General features: G+C 41.5%; 1 protein-coding gene across 1 annotated transcript; it reads right to left on the reverse strand.

The window, feature by feature from the left end:
- Window positions 1-1394: 1394 nt before the first annotated feature.
- Window positions 1395-1763, reverse strand: LOC149149672 (uncharacterized). Its single transcript, XM_089442552.1, has one exon. The coding sequence runs from the start codon at window positions 1761-1763 to the stop codon at window positions 1395-1397; it is 369 nt and encodes a 122-aa protein (XP_089298678.1).
- Window positions 1764-24447: the final 22684 nt, after the last annotated feature.

A 24447-nucleotide genomic window follows, 5' to 3' on the forward strand; every position in this document is an offset into this window, starting at 1 on the left:
TATATGACAGTGATGAATCCTATTCACCCAGTGCACGACTATCTGAGAGTCCCCAAATACTTGAATAGCCCGACAACCTTTCAGAATTGCATGTTGAAGAAGAATGTATAGGCCCATCAATTCAGCAAAATTGTTACTCCCCTCCCCTAAACCCATAGAAAAATAAAAGTATTGATTTGCATAAATATATAGGATTGCCCCTGCCCCCCCAACAATAGGGTTCCCCCTGGATGAACCATCAAAAAAACCCCATGGGATATTATAGTCAATGAATTCTGCCTGAACATCATGGATCCACCCCACAGAAGGAATGGATGTAAAATATGAGAATACACCAATAGCTTGAACAACCACCACCGAAGAAGTCAAGAGTTTGTCAGTGAAAATGGCAACATTCCTCGCTAGCCAGATACCCCAGGCAATAATCATAGGAAGAGCCTGAAATTGCATATAAGGACCTTCAGAATACCATGTCTGATATGCCTCATCAAAGGAGTTACCTGCCCAAACAAATTGCATACCCAACAACCGCGAAACCTCCAACCAAACAACATAGGAAAATGGACACTTAACAAATAAATGAGGAATATCCTTCGATGACAATTTGCACAAGCAACACCAACCCAGACCATTAAACTATCTTTTCTGCAAAAAATCCCATGTAGGCACCCTACCCTCCATCAACGACCATCCAAATAACTTTGTTTTAGTAGGACACTATAATTTCCATAATCTGTGCCACCACCATTTGAGATTCTGCACCAGAACATCCACACAGAGCTTAATATAACCCGCCTTCGGTGTATAAATGCCCAACAAAATAGAGTCCCAAACCAACATATCTGCATGATCCATGATCTGAATGTGTGCAACAGAGAGCGCACTTGTAAATCTATTCCAGCATGCAATATGTACACCCAACAAATTGAGGTGCTCCCCAGAAATCCACCCATGTTTCCATATAGTAGTTGTTACAGGATCCTGAATCTGATGTAGAGTTCTATATCCAGCCTCCGCAAGAAGTATGCATAATTCCTCAGGAAGTTTATGATCATTTCCACTACCCGACCATGGGTCCAAACCCACCCGAATCGACTTCCCATCTCCTACCTTCCACGCCAAACCACTCCTAATAATCTCCAACGATCTCAACAATGCCTTCCACATCACAGAGGAATTCCCAGCAGTCCATGATGGTAGCCTCAACCATTCAGTCATTGAATATGGTTTAATATATTTCTCATACACCACAAAAGTCCATAGACTGTCCATGGAGATGAGTCGCCACCCAACCTTAGCTGCCAATGCCTTAGAAAAATGAAAAATTTTTCCAGTCCCCAACCTCCCAACACTTTTGAAATCGTGATAGTGTTCCATCAAACCCAATGCACACCCTACTCCTTGTGTTCTCTCCACAGATATGAAAAACATAACCGACGAATCTTCTCTAGAGTCCCCATTGGGATCCAAGCGAGAGACAACCAGTAAACCGGTATAGCCTTCAGGATGGATTTGACCATCACCAACCTACCAGCCCTCGAGAGCCACCAATGGCACCATACTTTCAAACGCTTCTCAATCTTGGCAACTAACCACTTCCAATCAGCTTTCTGGTAATCATTGGGCTTCAAATAGAACCCTAGATACTTGAGGCCCTCATCAATATCCAATACAGAACAATCAAACTTAGAAGACAAATATTCAATTTCCACTGCCTCAAGATTGGAACAGGTAATGGAGGATTTACCCAGGTTAATAACCATACCTGTAGCTTTCATAAACAACTCTAACCCCTACACAATTTATCTACATCTCTACACGAACCATCACAAAATATCAAAATATCATCAACAAACAAAAGATGGGAGATGTACAAAACCTGAGAAATAGGGACCCCTTTGTAGCTGCCAGAGATTTTAGCTTGCTTCAGAAAACGGCTCAAACTCTCCACCACCAACAAAAACAGTAGAGGGGACAGTGGACACCCCTGATGAAGACCCCTCCCAGGAGTGAAAAAGGGAGAATCCGCCCCATTGATTAGCACAACAAAGGATACCGAGGTCACACAACTCATTACCCAACGAATGAAGCTCACAGAAAAGCCCAAATGTGTCAGAAGAAGTCTGAGATAAAGCCAATTGACCCAATCATAGGCCTTCGACAAATCCAGTTTAATCATCACACCTTTTAAACCCCTAGTCTTTAAACTGTGTAAACCCTCATGTTCCACCCCAACAGCCTCATGAATTTGTCTTCTAGCCAGAAAACCAAATTGTTCCCCTGATATCCTCTAAGAAAGAACCACCTTTAGCCATCGTGCAATAACCTTGGATATAATCTTGTATAAAGAATTACACAGTGAGATAGGCTGATACTCATCAAGTGTGCCTGGATTATCAGCCTTGGGTATCAATGCAATAAATGTAGCATTCACAGGAGGGTGAATAAATCCTTCCGAACAGGATTCCTCAATCACCCGAAGGAGATCCACTCCAATCAACTCTATAAAGCCCAGAAAAAATTTGACTGGACACCCATCCAGACTAGGGATCTTATCCTTCTGGAAGGATGCAAGAACAGTCTTCAGCTCCTCCATAGTTACCTTAGCCATCAGCTTCACATTATCATTATCCTCCACAAAACTAGGGAACAATTGTGATACCTATATAATTTCCCCAATGGATGTCCCCCCTTGCTCTTTGAAAATATCACTGAAATGTTTCACTCCCAAACGAGCAAGATCTTCAAAAGATGAATGCCTAGTCCCAACTCCCATATTGTATTATTTATTTTCCTGCCCCAAGCAATTGCCTGGAATAATTTTGTATTCTCATCACCATTCTGCATCCAAATGGCCCAGCTTTTTAAACACCATACCGCCTCCTGCTCAGCTAGTAGGACCCTCCTTCTGCGCTCAAGCCCTATTACCTCCAACTTATCCACTTTCAAATGAAAACCCCTACCATTCCCCTCCATTAAAATAAAGAGCCTATCCTCTATTTATTTTAATACCTGATCATCCTTACATCTCTTATCATGAGCCCAAGCCATAGCTGCTTGATCTTCCTCAGATTATTCACAAATTGTACCTCCGCATGACCACCATGGTGACAATAAGGAATCCAATTTTTTGTAACTAGATCAACAAAGTGCACATCCTTCAGCCATTCAACATTGAATTTGAATGGGCTCGGAGGTTTCCTCCCCCACCCTTTGCATTCCAACAGAATTGGGTTATGATCTGATTCCCCACCAAAAACCACCCATTGCCTCAAACAAAAAAAAGACGATGCAACATCCTCAGCCACCAAAAAGTGATCCAATCGCTTAGCAATAACATTCTCACCCGAGTGATGATTCCTCCAAGTAGGATTCAATTTTATAGGTTCAATATCCACCAACCCACGAGAGTCCATCAGATTGATGAAGAAAGGAGCAAGTGCATCAGGATTAGCATTTGCACCCTACATCTTTTGACAGTGTTGGACCTGCCAACATGTCAGGGGATCTCCCCGGTAATAAGCCCCAATTATACCTCAGACAGTTTGGTGTAGGAGTCCCAACAGTGGGTCGTAAGGTAATGCCTTGACCGTGATTTCGCACAGAGGCAAGTAAGATGTCCCTGTTGGTAGCAACGGTGTGACAACTGTAGTAAGTCAAGGAAGGTGTATGATAGGTTCTAACACATTGAGGGTGAGGTGAGTGTGCCCCTTGGAAACTTGTAATAGTACTCAGCTTGGAAGGGAACACATTAGCAAAGATGCATCACAAGTAGGAAAGCAAGTTAGCGAGCAATCCAAAGTGATGGTTAAACCAACAACACATTCCAGAAAGATTCATACATACTTATGGTGAATAGTACATACATGCATGTTGTTGGCTTGTTGGGGCTTGAACCAGGTTCAGTGTTATTTAGCCAAACAAATCCTTACACTACTGGCCCTTTCAGCATCAGCCCGTAGAGCGCAGACGAAAGTCTCACCCGCAGCAGTATGGGGGGATGATGGAACCAAGTTTCTGCAACCTGATATGGTCGTGATGTTGGTTTATTCCTTCTATTCCTACCTTCACGCAAGTCACTTAGTTCTAGGGCTTTCTAGACTAGCCCTCTATTTCACCCTTCAATACCTCCACGAAAAGGTACGATTGACTTTCACGCAGCCCTAACCTGTGGCTCAGGTACTTTCCCGCTGCTAGGGCAGCGTACCATGCCGATTCCCACACTAGTCTAAGTGTATTATTTATCTTATTAATCAATCATAGTTAGCACCACGTAAACAGAAGTTCTTACTTGCGTTCACTTAACCAATGTAATTACATACATTCACGCATCATATAAGCATTATAATTGAAATTCATACATAACACATCAAGATGAATTAAAAGAAAACAAAGACATAGAATTCGTAGAATGCTTCTCTTTATTGATATCTTCAGATGATTACAGACTCTATCTACCCTATGCACACAGCTACAGGGGTCCGCGCACTCAGCTGCGGACTTCCACCCTAGGCCTCTGCGCACTCAGCTGCAGAGCCTCTACCTACGCTACGACCCGAAACTTAGACTTCTTACTTCAGAGTTATGACTAGCTTAGCAACTACTGAACTACTTAGAGCTTACTTACTTAGCTCTTTTTATACAATCCCATGGTCCGCGAACCATGGGTAGATCTTTTACAGCCGACTTTACTTTACAAAAATAAGGGCGGACAACCCTTTATGACTCATGACACCTTCGCGCTCCGTGACCATAAAATGCGGAGTCTTTACAAGTTTATTACAAAATTTGACCTAAACATGGGCTTTTAGCCCCAAAACTATCCTTGGGGGATCTCGTTCCCAACACATGCATAAGCAAACAAATACATATATCATTTAGAGTAAACCAGATAGCATAGAATACAATACAACATATGCATGAAACGTGTTGGCTCTGTTATATTAAGAAGTGTAAGTTCCAGTCATACAATACATCCATGTCCAACCACTAGTTCCAATAGTGGAACGTTATATGTAGAAATTTTGAATAATATGACACGTATTCACAGAGATTATCCTGATTATACACTATTGCAGAATACATGCACAATACATAATCTCCTCTATGTTGATCATCAATTTAGCAGCATCAAAAATCATGAAACATCAATCGCATGCGCACATTAACACGGTATGTAACCCGGGGAAAGCATACATCTGAAAACCCCATACTATCTATATATTATAATGATTGAGAACATGTAACATTACATAGTACAATACTCCTCACAAGTACTCAGTACTATCTCCACCTGTTACACACAATACAGCTCAGATCTGATCTCCAAATCTCCTCCGCTGCTTGCCTGCCTCCACTTCACAATCCTACAAGAGAATGAATGAATCCAAACTCGTTCCAAGTTCCATTTACCTTGGAGAATCACTCACACTGGAAATCACGTGAGCACAGGCTATATCATTGGGCATATGGAATTCTCATGGGCATACTCAATCCTTTGATTGTGCAAGATCTCATGCACAACTATAGTCACAACTGATAGCAATCTCAACCTCTAACACCTGTCCCTGTTGAACTGTACATGCACTAAGTTAACTGATGTATTCTTTAGTTACATTATGAGTTAATAATTAGTGAATTAATTAATAACTAATTCACACAACTCATCACTTGGTCTATTGGCCAATTAGACTAAATACAACTAGTTCAACTAAGTCAAACTGAACACAACTCCATTAACTGCTCATCCAACTCCACAGAACTCAACCACATGAGTTCTAACTGATGTCCTGCATGCAATAGCTCAACTGACCCACAAAGAAAGCGTATTTCCTTCTGACAGCTGCATGTGCCACATCTGTAGCTCAAACTGAAGTGCTCCAAGAGGATAAGATAAAGTTTATAGTCCAAATATTATTATGAGCTAATAATATTTAACTTTTCTATTTTTGACTAGCAGTCTAAAAATAGACTCTGATCACTCCTGCTATGATCCAAAAATAGAAGTCCATCTATTTTTCCCAACATGACCAATCATCCATAAACAGCAAACTGCAACTCATAGACCATGATCCATATGTCTAAAAATAGACATAGTCTAAAAATAGACTTTGCGCCAAAACTTGCCTGCGGGACCACTTAGTGAAGGCGACTCCTTTCCACTAAGCTCCATCATCTTGTTGCATTCTCAACAAGCATTTCTTGTTGCACACTTTTCAACACTCCCTCTCAACAAGAAAGGCTTCCTCTCAAACCCGATCCTGTAACTCTGGAATGTTCTGCATGCAACACATCTGCCCGGTCCACTTTGCTCCAACAACACTTGGAACAAAAACACTCCCAACTGACCACTCTATTGGGCTAGGAACATACTTTGATGCTGAAGCTCTACCTGCTGCTGACAAGTGCTCCCTCTCTGACATTTGCGCTACTGCAACATCTCCATGCATCTCGCACCATTGCACACCTCTTTGTGCCACCTAGCACTATGCAAAACACTTGTGCCTCTCGCATTGCTGCAGCCTATATGATATGCGTTGTCCTGGGATTCCCTACACTGTCCCTCTATCTACCGCTCCATCCACATCTGTCTCTACCAATCAGTCAGTTCCTGCTACTCCACATCGGGGCTCCCGTAGCAAGGTCTCATCCAAGAGGTTGGGTACCTCAAGGATCCTGCCCCTCCTCCTTGGGACGATCAATCCACATCACCCCACCTCCTACCTAGAGGTATGGCTGCATGCGATCCCTCTGCCCACCTGGCTCGATGTTTCCCCCTACTGGAGGTCTCTGCATGAGTAGATGTCTCTACTCGATCTCCTCTCAGCTTCCCTTGTTGTGGCTGCTCCACAACCTCCTGAAGCTGTTGCACCAATCGTGGCTCCTCCACAATCATATGAGACTTCTTCTGGCTCTGCATGTTGAGAGGTAATATACCCTCCCTCTCAACCACCAAGTCTCCATCAGTTGCCTTGCTCCTCAAGGCTTTGCATGCATCTTGAACCTCAAGAGCATACAGGTTCTTGACCCGTGAACCAATCTGCTTCACCTGTCTAGTGATGATGTGTCTAAGGAAAACCTTTTCCTTACTGAAGACTACATCATAGCCTCCATCTTCTAGCATCGCGATCGACACCAAGTTTCTCTTCAGTCCTGGTACATACTTGACATCGGTCAAGGTAAGGTGAGCTCCATGCTCCTTCTGAAAAATAACCGTGCCTACACCTGAGACACTATACTTCTCATCATTACCCATCGCTATGAGTATCTGGAGATCTTTCTCCTCCAAAGTACTGAACAAACTCTTGTCATCGGTCATGTGGAAAGAAGCTCCACTGTCAAGAAACCAACCACTTCCCACCATGGATGAAACCATGCATGTGAAGAGTGTGAAATCCAACTCAAACTGTGAAGCAAGTGCCTCACCTTCAGATCCTTCCCGGGATCCCTTCTTGGATTTCTTCTTTGGGCAATTAGTAGCATAATGGCCCAAATCATGACAACGAAAGCATCTCACCTTCGACTTGTCAACCTTATTCCCATCATTGGAAGAACTGGATTCGGAAAGAGAACCCTTCTCCTTCCCCTTCTTCACCTTACTCGCTAAAGCACAATTCTCCTCATCATGCATAGATGAAGAACTATCTCTGGTGCACCGTCTAATCTCCTCTTGCACAAGATCCGACCAAAGTCTCTCCCATCTTGGCAATTTCTCCCTTCCATTCACCGAGTCCTGGTAGCTATGCCAACTCTTAGGAAGGCCAAGGAGTGCTAGACTCACCATATCCTCATCCTCAACAGTTACCCCCACACTTCCCAGCTCATCCTAGCATTGGGTGAACTTCGTGAGATACTGGGGCATACTGTCTCCATTCTCACACCTAATGTTTATGAGTTTATCCTTGAGCACCAACTTCCTCTGGTCGCTCTTGCTTTGGAATAATTATGTCAATGTTTTCCACATCAAATATGGAGAAGCCTTTCCATGAAGGCTGGACACAATGTGATCCCTCACGCCCTCCAACAGAATCCTTCGACACTTTGCTGTCTTCTTTTGCCAATCCCCGACTTGAGCAGCATCAGTAGGTTTTGGGACATTCGCATCTATGAACTCCTTCAACCCATTATCATCTAACACTGCCTCCATCCTATCCTTCCATGCAATATAGTTCGAGCTGCCCTCAAGGGCATACTCCAATCGCAATCCATTGAAAGACATTTCAACTTTGACACCAAGAAAACATTGCTGCAAATTCGAATTCCACCAGCTCAAAAAACTCAACCGCTTCTGATCTAAAATTCGTGAGAACAAAGTATTTCTCGTACAGAGATCGACTGTATGGGCATTCACCAGATATCTCACCTTCCAAAAGAAGGATGAATCCAGAGGCTACCTGGCCCGATCACAGACTCTATCTGAAGAAATAAAATGTAAACACTTTCTGAATAATAGATCTGATGATCAATACAGCACTGATATCATGTAGAACTTCTTCTACAAATCAGCTTGCTCTGATACCATGTAGAAATTTTGAATAATATGGCACTTATTCACAGAGATTATCCCAATTATACACTATTTCAGAATACATGCACAATACATAATCTCCTCTATGTTGATCATCAATTTAGCAGCATCAAAAATCATGAAACATCAATCGCATGCGCACATTAACACAATATGTAACCCAGGGAAAGCATACAGCTGAAAACCCCACACTATCTGCATATTATAATGATTGAGAACATGTAACATTACATAGTACAATACTCCTCACAAGTACTCAGTACTATCTCCACCTGTTGCACACAATACAGCTCAGATCTGATCTCCAAATCTCCTCCGCTGCTTGCCTGCCTCCATTGCACAATCCTACAAGAGAATGAATGAATCCAAACTCGTTCCAAGTTCTATTTACCTTGGAGAATCACTCACACTGGAAATCACGTGAGCACAGGCTATATCACTGGGCATATGCAATTCTCATGGGCATACTCAATCCTTTGATTGTGCAAGATCTCATGCACAACTATAGTCACAACTGATAGCAATCTCAACCTCTAACACCTGTCCCTGTTGAACTGTACATGCACTGAGTTAACTGATGTATTCTTCAGTTGCATTATGAGTTAATAATTAGTGAATTAATTAATAACTAATTCACACAACTCATCACTTGGTCTATTGGCCAGTTAGACTAAATACAACTAGTTCAACTAAGTCAAACTGAACACAACCCATTAACTGCTCATCCAACTCCATAGAACTCAACCACATGAGTTCTAACTGATGTCCTGCATGCAATAGCTCAACTGACCCACAAAGAAAGTGTATTTCCTTCTGACAGTTGCATGTGCCAGATCTGTAGCTCAAACTGAAGTGCTCCAAGAGGATAAGATAAAGTTTATAGTCCAAATATTATTATGAGCTAATAATATTTGACTTTTCTATTTTTGACTAGCAGTCTAAAAATAGACTCTGATCACTCCTGCTATGATCCAAAAATAGAAGTCCATCTATTTCTCCCAACATGACCAATCATCCATAAACAACAAACTGCAACTCATAGACCATGATCCATATGTCTAAAAATAGACATAGTCTAAAAATAGACTTTGCGCCAAAACTTGCCTGCGGGACCACTTAGTGAAGGTGACTCCTTTCCACTAAGCTCCACCATCTTGTTGCATTCTCAACAAGCATTTCTTGTTGCACACTTTTCAACATTATAGCTACAACCACCTGCTCCTCCAAAGAGATATACTAGCTCTGCACAGTGGAGAAGCCAAGGCTCATTACAATACTGTCCAAGTTCTCTCTAAGATAGTCTTATCGGAAGTTTGGCTAACCAAAATCCCATCCAATGAGTTATGAGGTACTATTTATAGCAAAGGGTGGGGTGACCCTTGAAATTCCCCTTTGAGACCGTTCATCTAATGTCATGACTCTTCAACTGCTCTATGACTGTTACATTCGACTATCGACACTTGAACTTCCACTTGACAAGACGTTACATTACAATGCGCATGTGCCCATGTGAGACAAAATGGCTTGAGAAAGCCATGCAAGACATCACTAACACTCAGATTGTTGTGGTGAGACCAACTCTTTGACATGCTTGTGATGGTTGAAGGTGATGAGCTGATGCCAAGCTTGGTTGTTCGTGATGGTGTCTATGTGCTCAATGGTGACATCTTTATGAAGCGAACTCTTGCCTTTGTTGCATCCAGGTGCGTAGATATGGCTCCTTTGTCCAAATCATCTGATAGCATGCACATGGTCATCTTGGTGTGATCGAACCGGCAACATGTTGATGCATAGTGTCTATGTTGCTCTCCAAGCATGTTCTGGTGGTTGTGTGCATCAACTTGTTGAGGTACATCTTCAACTCCAGTCATACTTGCTTCTTGTCTTCTCCTCGGTGAGTGTGCCGAATGGGTGGGATCGCATGCGTGTGCACAATGACATGCATGCTACTACATTCCCTTGCATGCGATCAACAACACTGCTCACCTTGTCTTCTCTGTGCTAGCTGCTGGGATGGATCTATAACTTGTACGAGTGCAGTTTCATCCGTGAGTGCATGTTGTGCCCCCTGTTGTACCTGTTCCTGCTACAACTCATTCTCTCGTCTATGTAACTCCTGTTCTTCCTTGAGTTGTTGCTTCAGCACATGCAACTCCTTCTCTATTCTGCTTTCTACCTTTGTGCGATCTTCATGTCGTGTCATCACCTCATAACCTAAATCTCCAAAGTTGCTTTCATCACAAGTGGATCTGCTTGAGCTTGCAACTTTGTTTCGCCTATGTGTTGTCAACAAACTTCCTCTTGCGTTCGTTGCATCTGGTATGCTGCCTTTAGCAACTGTTGATGGTTTTGCTTGGTGTGATGCTAATGCCATCATATATTGATGTACTTGTCTATGAACAACTCAATGTCTTCATGGGTAGACAAGTTCATAGACACTTGATCGACTGCATCCCCAAGTGTGCTCTGAACGGTGTCTTCAACTCTGCTCTCCTGGAAACCATTATACCTGTGCTGCTGAGAGGTAGATGAACACTTGTGATACCTGGAGGCATGGAAACACTCATGGATAGAAATATTTCAGTCGAAAACCAAAAAAAAAATTGAGAACTTACTTGCAACATACGTGTGTGACTGATCATGAAGGTTATGCAATTTCCACCAGGAGGTCGGGAGACTGACTGCCAAAACTATGCAAGGCAGAGTCTGGGCTGTTAGTAGGCTGATTGACTGTTAGAATTGCATAATTCACAGTCCAGCCTGGCCTGCTAAGGACTGAAACTGCGCAATGCGCAGTTTTAGTCAGCAGTGACATCCAACCAGCAAACTGTATTGCGTAGTTTCTGGGGCCAACAGGACACTACCTCCAAGAAGTGTGTAATGCAAGCCCGGAGGTCAGTGTTGGGCTTGACTTGTGCAATTTATGGAGGGAAGGTAGAGCCTTCACTTTCGAAAATGCAGTGCTAGCCGGGCAAGGCACGGTTCAGGCCAAGGCAGCCCAGTCCTGCTGACTGGCGACTGAAAACATGAGAAGTCTGAATGCATGATGAGATGAGTGAAAACAAGAGTGAATGATCATTCATGCAAACAACAAGCATAGGATTCAGAAAACAAGAAAGCATGCACGTGTGTGAAGAAATTCACCACGACGGTGACCGTCCGTGCAAAACAGTGTTATGCATGCGACAACAATGATATGCAAACAAAAATTGAAATGATTCTTCTACAAGCTAACATGCATCAAAAAAATAGTGACATGAAACCATCAAACTGCATTGTGCAGTTTCTATGGCCAACAGGACACTACCTCCAAGAATTGTGAAATGCAAGCCTGGAGGTCATTGTTGGGCCAGACTTGCACAATTTCTGGAGGGAAGGCAGAGCCTTCGCTTCCGGAAATGCGCAGTGCTAGCCGGGCAAGGCACGGTCTGGGCCAAGGCAGCCCAGTCCGGCTGACGGGCGACTGAAAACATGAGAAGTGTGAATGCATGATGAGATGAGTGCAAACAAGAGTGAATGATCATTCATGCAAACAACAAGCGCATGATTCAGAAAATGGGAAAGCATGCATGTGTGTGAAGCGAGTCGCCGCAATGGCGACTGTCCATGCAAAACAGTGTCATGCATGTGACAACAGTGAGATGCGAACGAAAAATGAAACAATGCTTCTACAAGCTAACATGCATCAAAATGACAGCAAGTGCTCACTGAAATCAAGCAGATAACAATCACACAAAGCAAAACACAAAAAGCGACAGAAATGAAACACAAGACATGGAAGGCGGGCTTACCCCAAAACAGTTGAGCTGAATGTGCCAACGACTCCTAGATGCAATGTGGGATGTTAGAGCTGCAAGGTCAATGTGAGGAATGAGCTCTGCAGCGTTCGGTTCATGAGTTTTGATAAAATCGAAGATGTGATGTGCATGCCAAAAATTTAGGAAGAGCAACACTTAGTGGGAGATTTCTGAAATGATCCTTGCATGCAACCTCCAGCTGCTAAAATTAGATCCTTGAATCAAGGAATGCCTTTGCATGCTGCCTTGGGAGAAGCAATCCATGCATGCAAATAAGTTTTGCTCGGTCCCAGAGGGAACTAGTCAACTCAATTGCACATGCAACAGTCTACTCAGCTGGGAGGAAAAAATGTGCATTTCTGGGAGGGAGCTGGGCTGGCTGCCCAGAGGGATTGTGCAATTTCTAGGCAGAGCAGCTGACTGCTGCCCAAAATTGCGCAATTTCTGGGCTGAGCAGCCCTGCTGGGAGGAATTGCGCAATTTTTCCAGTGAACAGTGATAGACATATTTGCGCAATTCTGGAGCCCAGCAGGCTGCCAGACAGAATTGCGCAATTTCTGGAGGGAATGCTAGTTCCCCTCCAGAATTACGCAATTTCTTGAGGGAGCTTCTCAACCTGCAGCTGGACCAAGTCAAGGTGAAACAACCTGTGAGGGGGATGCAACAAGTTTTGATGGACAGGTTGTCATTCTGCAAGAAAATCATTGAATCTTGTGTACTTGACAAGGCAAGACATGCTGCTGTGAAAGGTTGGTAGGGAGGCTCCAAAACGAAGCTAAGGCAAAATTTTGGAGGGTGGTTGTAGCCGCTACAACACTTGGCGACACACTGGTAGAACTCCAGCTCTTTGAATGGACCTTGTTCGTGAAAAGCAAGTCTAACACCTCCGGAAGTATTGTTCAGTTCTCAGTTCATCTTGGTTTCCACACTTGCTTGATTGTAAGATGTAGCATCTACCAAGCTCTTGGTCAATTGACACACATTCCAATCCAAGTCAACACAGTTATTTCGATTGGGGTTGAGGGGTATATTAGTGCATAAGTAGTATAGTCGTCAGAGTCTTAGTTTCATCTCTAGTGTTGCTCCGCTGCCAGCAGGCTTAAACAATACCCCGACGGAGTCACGCAGGAACATAAGCATCACTCCACTGCCAGCGAGCCTGGTCAGTACCCCGGCGGAGTTACTTGCATCACCTCTTTGTGCAGGAAGCCTTTCTCTTCTTTTGCCTTATTCATTTTTTATTTTTTTCATTTTTCACTTTTAATTTTTTTAATTTTTTCATAACTGTGCATATCACTTATTCATTTCAGAGGCGGAAGAGGGATCCTAACTTATTGAGAGTAGAAGAGGTTTTTCCTTCAGAGAAGTAGTTTATTATATACCTCTGACATGCTTGTTAAGGTTTTCCCCCTCACCTTACTCTACTTGACTGAGTTGAAAAGGGTTAACCCAAAAACAACCGACTAGAGTAGATGACACTAGTTAGTATGCAAGCATTGTGTTTTCACCAAGGTTCATTTCGAATAGTACATATTTTCCATCGACATATCATGGAATAAAAGTAACAAGTTCTTCATATAGAGGTAGGATGACAGATAACCAAGTAGTGATAACTGCACAAGGCCTCTTGTACTTTACCCAGCTTGTTTCAAGAGTCATGCATGGTTTCATGCGAAACTAACCTACAAACAAAAACAAGCAAACAAACAACAAAGAAAAGCAGAAGCAGAAGTAAATGAAAAAGCAAAGTGAGTAAGCAAACAAGCAAGCAAACAAATAAGCAAACAAAGCAAGAAAGAAAACAAGCATGCAAGCAAGAAAACTGAAAGAAAACACTACTCCTACTCCTAAGCTAATGATGCATGGGCCTAATCATGTGAAGTGATATTTCCAATGCAGCCACTGGTGCATTGGTTGACCCATGTTGGTGAAGGCTTGGTCCGCGAGCAACCCAGTTGTGCAAACCAGCAAATGTGAAAGATACAACAGTGAAAATAGACACACTCTGAGCTTATAAGCGTCCATAGAACAAAAATGAGTGAAAGTGCATGACATGCACTTTGTGGACTTTCCATGGTGTTGTGCTACATTGCGTGCAGATGTTGAGTGTATGCATTCCCTTGACCGTGACATGCAAGCAAACGTGAGAAAGGTAGACCACTTACATTGCACAAGTGTGCTTGCTATGTAAGATTCCTCCAATGCATGAGCGATGGGATCATGTAGTTCGAGTGGAGGAAGTGAAATCTGAGTGTTGGATTGTTCTTCAGTGCATACAGATGAGTGATGAGGAGCCTTAGGTGTTTGAACAATTTCCTGATTGGAAGTGAGACCAACCTCAAGACAGCGAGGGCCTGACATAACCATCAGCTCAAGCTGAAGTGCCTTGACAGTCTAGGGGGTTTCGACTTCGTTGATAGATAGATCATCATAGACCAGTGGCTTAGACAGATTAACAATGAATGAATCAACATCGTGATCAGATGATGAGGTAAAGAGATCACGACAGCCAAGATCAGAAAACTCAGGATGTTGGTCGACATCCTCATGATTTGATGAATCACACAGAGGGGTAGATGAGAAGAAAGGATGTTCACCCTCTACGTTTCTAGAAAAATCAAATGAAAGATCAAGTGGATTTTCAATGAATGATTTTTCCTCTATGTTGTCAGATGATGGTTTGACATCTGGTGTGTCCTGTGAATGATCAACAATGGGTACATCTGTGGATGGAGATGCGCATGAAAAATCAGGGATGGCAAGATCAACTAGGATGTCAGGAAGAAATGGAGGAGGTACAGATAAATAGGGATGGTCCCCTGCTGCTAGTGGATATTCAAGCTCCCTGTCATGCTCTTCATGAATGCCAGCACATGTTGGTTGTGCAACACCAACTCTGTTGATAGATCAATCCTCATTCAAAACAAGTATAGAGTCTGGAATGGAAGAACACAAGACAGTGTCATCCGGAGGATGATCAAAATATGAAGACAGAGGTTGAGGTACAAAATACATGTGACGAGGCATGGGACTCACAACCAAGTCCGCACAAAATTCGAAAGGAGCAATGTTGGGAGGACGTGACAGTTCAAAAGATGTGTGTTCGTGCTCTCCCACATCACTCTGTGATGGTGGAGCTGTTTGATGAGGGGACGACAGACAGTCACTTGTGACGACGACCGTGTTCATCTATTATTGCATAGCTCCATCACCGAAGTATGATGAGTAAGGTTTGAGCTTGAAATTCTTCTTGGCATGGGAATATTTCTTAAGACAATACTCGAATCTATCCCAAAGATAGGGAAATTTCATTTGGCTCTTCAGAGCTTGAAACTGCAGATCATGGAAGCGCTGCCAAAAATCCATAGGCAATTCATGCGGAGCCTTCCGTTGTTGCAACAATTTTTGGTCAAGATGTTCTGGATCAAAATGATAGAAAGTATCTTCAATGAGATCACAAAAGTGCTCAAGTGAGTGCACGTTGTCAGCCAGTAGGCTGCATAGCCACCGATGTGGAGATTCGTGAAGTGTGTATGCAAGCAGCATGCTCGCCTGTTCGTCAGAACATCCTTCATCCTCGTGGAGCAAGGCAAGGAAGTCATGTAAGAACTCAGGTTAGGCCACTTCACCTTCACCATCATACGTGTATGTGGACAAGAGATAGAAAAACTCCATCATGATGGTAACATATTCGGCATGCGAAAAACATCATGGAGGGAGTAGAGTGCAAGACTCCATGATAGATATGCAAAGGTTCAAAACATGATGAGAGGACACAGCTTGTCATCCGACCCTCCTTCTAGCACTAGAAATGTTGACGATGTTGGACCTGCCAACATGTCAGGGGATTTCCCTAGTAAGAAGTCCCAATTAGACCTCAGATCGTTTGGTGTAGGAGTCCCAACAATGGGTCGTATGGTAATGTCTTGACCACAATTTTGCACAGAGGCAAGTAAGATGTCCCTGTTGGTAGCAAGGGTGTGACAGTTGCAGTAAGTCAAGGAAGGTGCATGAGAGGTTCTAACACACTGAGGGTGAGGTGAGTGCGCCCCTTGGAAACCTATAATAGTACTCGGCTTGGAAGGGAACACATGAGCGAAGATGCATCACAAGCTGGAAAGCAAGTTAGCGAGCAATCCAAAGTGATGGTTAAACCAACAACACATTTCAGAAAGATTCATACATACTTATATAAAATAGTCCATACATGCATGCGTAAGAAAAAAAATACATATATCATTTAGAGTAAACCAAATAGCATAGAATATAATACAACATATGCATGAAACATGTTGGATTTGTTATATTAGGAAGTGTAAGTTCCAGTCATACAATACATCCATGTCCAACATCTAGTTCCAATAGTGGAACATTACAGCCACAACCGCCTGCTCCTCCAAAGAGATATACTAGCTCTGCGCAATGGAGAAGCCAAGGCTCATTACAATACTGTCCAAGCTCTCTCTAAGATAGTATTATCGGAAGATTGGCTGACCAAAATCCCATCCAATGAGTTATGAGGTACTATTTATAACAAAGGGTGGAGTGACCCTTGAAATTCCCCTTTGAGACCGTTCATCTAACCTCATGACTCTTCAACTACTCTATGACTGTTGCATTCGACTATCGACACTTGAACTTCCACTTGACAAGATGTTACATTACAATGCACATGTGCCCATGTCAGACAAAATCTCTGAGCAAGCCATGCAAGACATCACTGACACTCGGACCGTTGTGGTGAGACCAACTCTTTGACATGCTTGTGATGGTCAAAGGTGATGAGCTGATGCCAAGCTTGGTTTTCCATGATGGTGTCTGTGCGCTCAATGGTGACATCTTGCTGAAGCAAACTCTTACCTTCATTGCATCCGGGTGCACTGATATGGCTCCTCTGTCCAACTCGTCTGATAGCATGTGCATGGTCATCCTGGTGCGACCAGATTGGCAACATGTTGATGCATAGTGTCTACGCTGCTCTCCAAGCATGTGCTGGTGGTCATGTGCATCAACTTGTCGAGGTACATGTTGAGCTCCACTCAGACTTTCTTCTTATTTTCACCTCGGTGAGTGTGTCGAATGGGTGGGATCGCATACATGCACACAATGACATGCATGTTGTTGCATTCCATTGCATGTGATCAACAACACTACTCACCTTGTCTGCTCTAAGCCAGTTGTTGGGATGGATCTATAATTTGTATGGGCGCAGTTTCATCCGTGAGTTCATGTTGCGCCCCCTGTTGTACCTGTTCCTGCTGCAACTCATTCTCTCGTCTATGCAACTCATGTTATTCCTTGAGTTGTTGCTTCAACACATGCAACTCCTTCTCTATTCCGTTCTCTGCCTTCGCGCGATCTTCATGTTGCATTGTCACCTCATAGCCTGAGTCTCCAAAGTTGCTTTCATCACAAGTGGATCTGCTTGAGCTTGCAACTTTGTTTCGCCTTTATGTTGTAAACAAACTTCCTCTTGCGATCGTTGCATCAGTATGATGCCTTCAACTGTTATTGATGGTGTTGCTTGTTGTGATGTTGCTGTCGTCATATCTCAATGTCCTTGTCTACGAACAACTTGATGTCTTCATGGGTAGACAAGTTCATATACACTTGATCGTCTGCATCCCCAAGTGTGCTCTGAATGGTGTCTTCAACTCTTCTCTCCTGTAAACCATTGTACCTGTGCTGCTGAGAGGAAGATGAACACCTGCGATACCTAGAGGAATGGAAACACTCATGGAAAGAAATCTATCAGTCAAAAACCAAAACGAACTTGAGAATTGACTTGCGACATACCTGTGTGACTAATCATGAAGGTTGCGCAGTTTCTGCCAGGAGGTAGGGAGGCTGACTGCCAAAACTGTGCAAGGCACAGTCCGGGTTGCTAGTAGGCTGACAGATTGCTGGAAGTGCGTAATACACAGTCCAGCTTGGCCTACTGAGGACTGAAACTACGCAATCCGCAATTTCAGTTAGTAGTGACATCCAACCATTGAACTGCATTGCGCAGTTTCTGGGGCCAACAGGACACTGCCTCCAAGAATTGTGCAATGCAAGCCTGGAGGTCAGTGCTGGGCTAGACTTGTGCAATTTTTGGAGGGAAGGCAGAGCCTTCACTTTTAGAAATGCGCAGTGCTAGCCGGGCAAGGAACGGTTCGGGCCAAGGCAACCTTGTCCAGACGACGGGCGATTGAAAACATGAGAAGTGTGAATGCATGATGAGATGAGTGAAAACAAGAGTGAATGATCATTCATGCAAACAATAAGCGCGGGATTCAAAAAATGGGAAAGCATGCATGTGTGTGAAGCAAGTCGCCGCAATGGCGACCGTCCGTGCAAAACAATGTTATGCATGCGACGACAATGATATGCGAACAAAAATTGAAACAATGCTTCTACAAGCTAACATGCATAAAAAAAAATAGCAAGTGCTCACTGAAGTAAGAAGACAACAATCACACAAAGAGAAACACAAAAAGCAACAGAAATGCAACACAAGACATGGAAGGCAGGCTTACCCCAAAACAGCTGAGCTGAATGTGCCGACAACTCCTAGATGCAATGTGGGATGTTAGAGTTGCAAGGTCTATGTGAGGAATGAGATTTGCAACATCTAGTTCAGGAGTTTTGATAAAATCGAAGATGTGACGTGCATGCCACAAATCTACGAAGAGCGACACTTGGTGGGAGGTTTCTGAAATGATCCTTTCATGCAACCTCTAGCTGCTAAAAGTAGATTCGTGAATCAAGGGATGCCTTTTCATGCTGCCTTGGGAGAAGCAACCCATGCATGCAAATTATGTTTTCTTAGTCTCGGAGGGAGCCGGTCAACTCAACTGCACATGCAACAATCTACTTAGCTAGGAGGAAAAAATGTGCATTTCTGGGAGGGAGCTAGGCTGGATGCCTAGAGGGATTGTGCAATTTTTGGGTAGAGCAGCTGACTACTGCCCAAAATTGCGCAATTTCTGGGCTAAGTAGTCCTGCTGGGAGGAATTGCGCAATTTTTCCAGTGAACAATGATAGGCAAATTTGCACAATTCTGGAGCCCAGCAGGTTGCCAGACAGAATTGTGCAATTTCTGGAGGGAAGGCTGGTTCCCCTCCAGAATTGCACAATTTCTTAAGGGAGCTGATTAGCCTGCATCTGGACCAAGTCTGATGAAATAGCTTGTGAGGGGGATGCAACAAGTTTAGATGGACAGGCTTTCATTCTACAATAAAATCACCAAAGCTTATGTACATGACAAGGCAAGACATGCTGCTATGAAAGGTTGGTAGGGAGGCTCCAAAATGAAGCTAATGAAATTTTTTTGAGGCTGGTTGTAGCCGCTACAACAACACCTCAGAAGTCCCTAGAGTAAAATTCAAATCCCCACCCAAGATCACCTTCCTATTTTTGAAAAATGATTTACGAAATAGGTTCTCCTAGAATGGGATCCGATCAATATAAGGACCATATACATTAACAGCTAACAGAGAGGTAGCCAATTCCATCGAGAAAAATTCCAGTCCCATAACTGATTCAAAACCCCATATGGTCTCACAACGACAGGTCCTATTAAGCCAACCCACTGCCAAGCCACCAGATCGGCCACAAACATCATTAGCCTCAAATGTCCAACCCTAGAGTAATGACTCCAATGTCGCCTTCACCCACGAACCAATACCCAAAGTCTCTTGAAGGAAAATAATATCCGACAAAGTTCACCGGGGCAGTTTATTTGGTAATTGTTGTGTTATGAAGTATTATGTAAATGAGATTTAAATTTCAAATCTCCCCTGGATTAAGCCAATATATACATATATATAGATAACAAACAAGTTGCAAAAGTGAAAATAAAGCCTACTAATGAACAAAAAATAGGTTCTATGAAGAGAGAAAATTTAGCATATGGTTAAGGGAAAAAATGGTACTACAAACTTACACGACCACAAGATATAGAAAAAATAACAAACATGATGCATAAGTGAAAAGAAAGCCTACTGATGACAAGAAAAAGGTTCTATGAAGAGAGAAAATTTAGCTTATGGTTAGGGGAAAAAATGATACTATGAACTTACAAGACCATAAGAGAAAGGGTTTATTATATGTGTGTGTGTGTGTGTGTATTTTTGTATTAATAAAAATGTTGTGATAAAAATATAATAGAAAAGTACAAAACTGGATTTTAACCAATAAAGTAATTCAAAGGGTTATCTTCAACAAGCTTCTAGCCATGTCAAATTTCTAGAAGAACTACATTCCAAACTTTCTTATAAGTCTAGTAGACTCACACAAATTGCTTGTCTAATAGAAGACACAAACAATACATGATTACACTTGATTATGGGCCCAAATTATTTTCACCATGTGTTGGGGTGAAAATGGTGATTCCTTATTCTTCCTTACTTTTTCTCAAACTTCTTTTTCGATTATTGGAATCCTTGTTTTTTCTTTTCTTTTTTAGTTGATTCAACATTGACCATGTTGCTCTAAAGGATTTTCTTGTTCTCAAGCCTCAACTTCTTCAACCTAATTTCCCAAATTTTCACAAGATGAGGACTTCACATATTTTGAGCTTCTTTCCCTAAATCACGGGAATCAAATTCCTCAATATTTAGGTTAAGAATTACTATTTCTTCTTGAATGTCTTGAGATATGGAATTCAATAGCATCATAGGATTTGTTGGAGTTGTTTAATCACTAAGATGCAAGACTATTTGGCGGTCTTCTAAAGATGCAACCCTCTAGATTGATTTTTAATGTTGATTCTTGTTCATTTTAAAACCTTTTGGGAAATGAGCTACAATATGACCTATTTCAAAACAATTCTTCCATCGCAAAGAATCCATCTCATTATCCAATTTACATCTCATAGTCCAAAATAATTTTGAAATCTCAAAATAATTTCTACTAGGAACCATTTACTAAAATCCATCTCCACGCATGCTTGAGCATACATAGAAATGCTATGACATTCAATTTCATGAGAAGGGAAATCAAACTTCTCAAGAGTGGATCCAATAAATTTACGGGATGGAGGACCCAAAAAAATGCAAAGGAAGTTTAGGAGTCTCACCCAAGAAAGAGAAAAAGAAAGAGAATATGGCAATGTATTGAATTAGGGAGACTGGCACTTCATGAAAAAACAAGAATTTCCCAAAATTTACAGGCCAAAATTAAAAATCAAGTCTCTATCTTTGGTAATGTCAAATTTGAAAATAAAGAAACCAATTGCACATGGGTGGATGAAGACATATTTTTTCATATTTGGAACCTAATAGTTCAATATCTATCCATGATGATCATCTAGCCAAGGCCAAAATCCATTAAAAAGGCAGACCAAACTGAGGTCACAAGGAGCTTCCACTTCTTCATTAGATTCAAGACCCATGGGAATGGATATACCAGGGGTCATGCACCAGCGTGCAAGAAGGGAATGCAAAGGGAGAAATATAACAACTTCCTTGACAAATCAACCTCCTGGAAAACTCGGAGCACCATCCTTGAGATCCATTATTGATGCCACACCTAAAGGAACATCAAAATAAAGAGAATCATGGAATGACTAGCCAACAATGGGGAAAAAAAATCATCCACTTCGATTTTCCCATGCATAGAGGAAAAGAGGAATGAGCAACCAAAGGATAGCAAGTGCATGGCTAGGGATAAACCTTTCCATGGTAATCGAGAATAGGAAGCTTTAGCATAGATTCCCTATGGGAAGAGAATTTAACCAATGGTTTATTGTGCCAAGATCATCATCCTTCCACCCTTTTCTTATATATCAAAAATATGTTTCCAACATCAACATTAATTGTTGTTATTAAATAAAATGTTGAGAAATGGCAACAAGAAATTCCAGTTTAAATTTGTCCTTGAATTTAAACTGTGAATTAAAATTGAATTCTATTCTCATAGCAACTTGTAAATAGTTAATTAAGTTTAATTAACTTAATTAGCTTAGGAATTTCGAGTTGGAAGTCTTTCTAAAGTCATGTATATGTTCTCCCTAAGTTTTAGGGGTCCAGGATGAGTTTAATTGTGATTTGTAATTAGATAACTCAGTTTACTGAGTTATGTTCAGTTAAATTAGTTCCAAATTGTTTGAGGAACTAATAGAGAGTTAACAGTCAGTTGGTGCACTAGTGCATCCACAAGTGTCACTCTAGTTAACTGAAGATTCCCTCATCAAAAACTCATGCATGTCGATTCTGAGAAATACCTAGTTGAGACTAGAGTGCAAGGACAATGTACTATTAGTTGTATGATTTACTGAGTTGTATAGATCATGCATGCAATCAAGAAGTCAACCTAGATTGGATTATGTAGTTTTGGAAGCACTGGATTCCCATTAATATGGGCTATTTAGCCATAGGAATTGCGCAAGGAAACAGGGGCTTGGCGGGTAGCAAAATTGGCTAAGTTTTGTCCAAGAGCTTGCTTGTGAGCTGAGAGAGTTGAGCATACTTGTGCGGAATTATTCTAGATAGAACAAGCTTTGTATCTTCACTCATATTTATGATATATGCAATACAAATATTAGGGTTTTGAGCAGTGGATTTCCCCATATACATCTTGTGTTATATGCCATTGATTTATCTTCTTATTGTTCATATTATTTTCATCAATCTATTGGCTTCTGTTGGTTGAAAATAGAAGTAGATTATTGTCCTGTGCTTTAGTAAATTGCATGGGCTTGTGAATCTATAGGATTTTCTACATAAAATTTGATCCTTAAATGGTAGGCATATCACCTATATCACCAACATGAATATTCTATTGAACTAATCAAATTTAATGTCTTTGAAAATGTTAAATTAAAATTATTCTTAATCTCTACTTCTAGATTTGATTTTAGGGCTCGTATACTTGGTTGCACTAGAATTCTATCCCTATGCTAAAATATATTTATGCACATAGGGATATAGGTAAATATCACACCAAATTGTACCAAGAATATAATTCCACATTGTGCTATCAACATATTGATTATTTGGATTAGGTGAATAATGAAATGAAGATAAAAATATAACAAAATCACATAGAGTATTTTCAAGAGTATAATAACATAGAAAAAAACTATATGCAAAACAATACTCACTAGATAGAATGGCAATAGCTTATCTCTTAAAATAGATATATGAGCTACATTGATTCAAAAGAATAATATTACAAGAGACCAAAACTTCCTTATAACACAAAGTATAAAACCCTAAGAGGAAAACACCTTAAAGATCCAAAATCCTAGCCCTAGGAAATGAGTTGGCAACAAAATGTACGCCTTAAGAAGCCTAGTTTATCAACTTACTGGGTGCACAAATTTCACATAACAGGTTCATTTTGGTCCATTCCAAAACTATTATAAATTTAATTTGACATTATATGTGCTTGGAAAACCTCAAAATCAAATATTGTAGGTCTACATCAGCTAGAGAAGACACCTCGTAAATTCTGGAAAAATGTGTCAAAAGCTTAGTCCTTGCAAAACTGTATTAGAAATGCTAAGATGTAGAACTCATATAAATTAATGGAAGAGGAGGTTGATCATGGTATCCACCTAGATCAATCATCTCCCCTTAGAAGGAAATGGTTCCCATTGCATCAAGTTCCTCCATTTAATGGGGAAAATTATACTAAATGCAACTCTCGACGAGCCACCTGCCTTAGTGAAGGAGTTGATATGATTTAACCACCTAATAGAGTTGTATGTTCTACTAACAAGCTCCCTTCGTCTCAGTATCCATGCTCTGGTATGGCATGATCAAGGTAGAAAATATCAAATTATGTAAGGGACAAGTGCTTGACCACCTCTAAGGTGTCTAATAGAGGTGAAAATTATGGTTCGAGTAGTTCCACAATAAATACAAGAAGTAAGCCAAGGAAATATGAAATGTTAAATTTAAAACAATCCTCACCCACAACCTTATTGATGGTGTAATACCCATACCAAAGTAGTCTAAAATTCCTATGGGGATCTACAAGGCACTCTTTCTGCAAGTGCACCCATACCTTATCATCAACTTGGAACTGCTTTGAAACTCCCTACTAATCATGTCAATGATTGTATTTAGCATTAGCTTTTACAAAATATCATGCACTTCTTGTTACATGTGTTTGATCCATTCAAGAAATTTGGAT

The sequence above is a fragment of the Pinus tabuliformis genome, chromosome 9 (assembly GCF_031772625.1).
Source record: "Pinus tabuliformis cultivar Carrire ecotype Pingquan chromosome 9, CPIR1, whole genome shotgun sequence".
NCBI lineage: Eukaryota > Viridiplantae > Streptophyta > Pinopsida > Pinales > Pinaceae > Pinus > Pinus tabuliformis.

Coding starts and splice junctions, on each gene's coding strand:
- LOC149149672 (XM_089442552.1), bottom strand. CDS start 1,763: ATGGTTATTAACCTGGGTAAATCCTCCATTACCTGTTCCAATCTTGAG.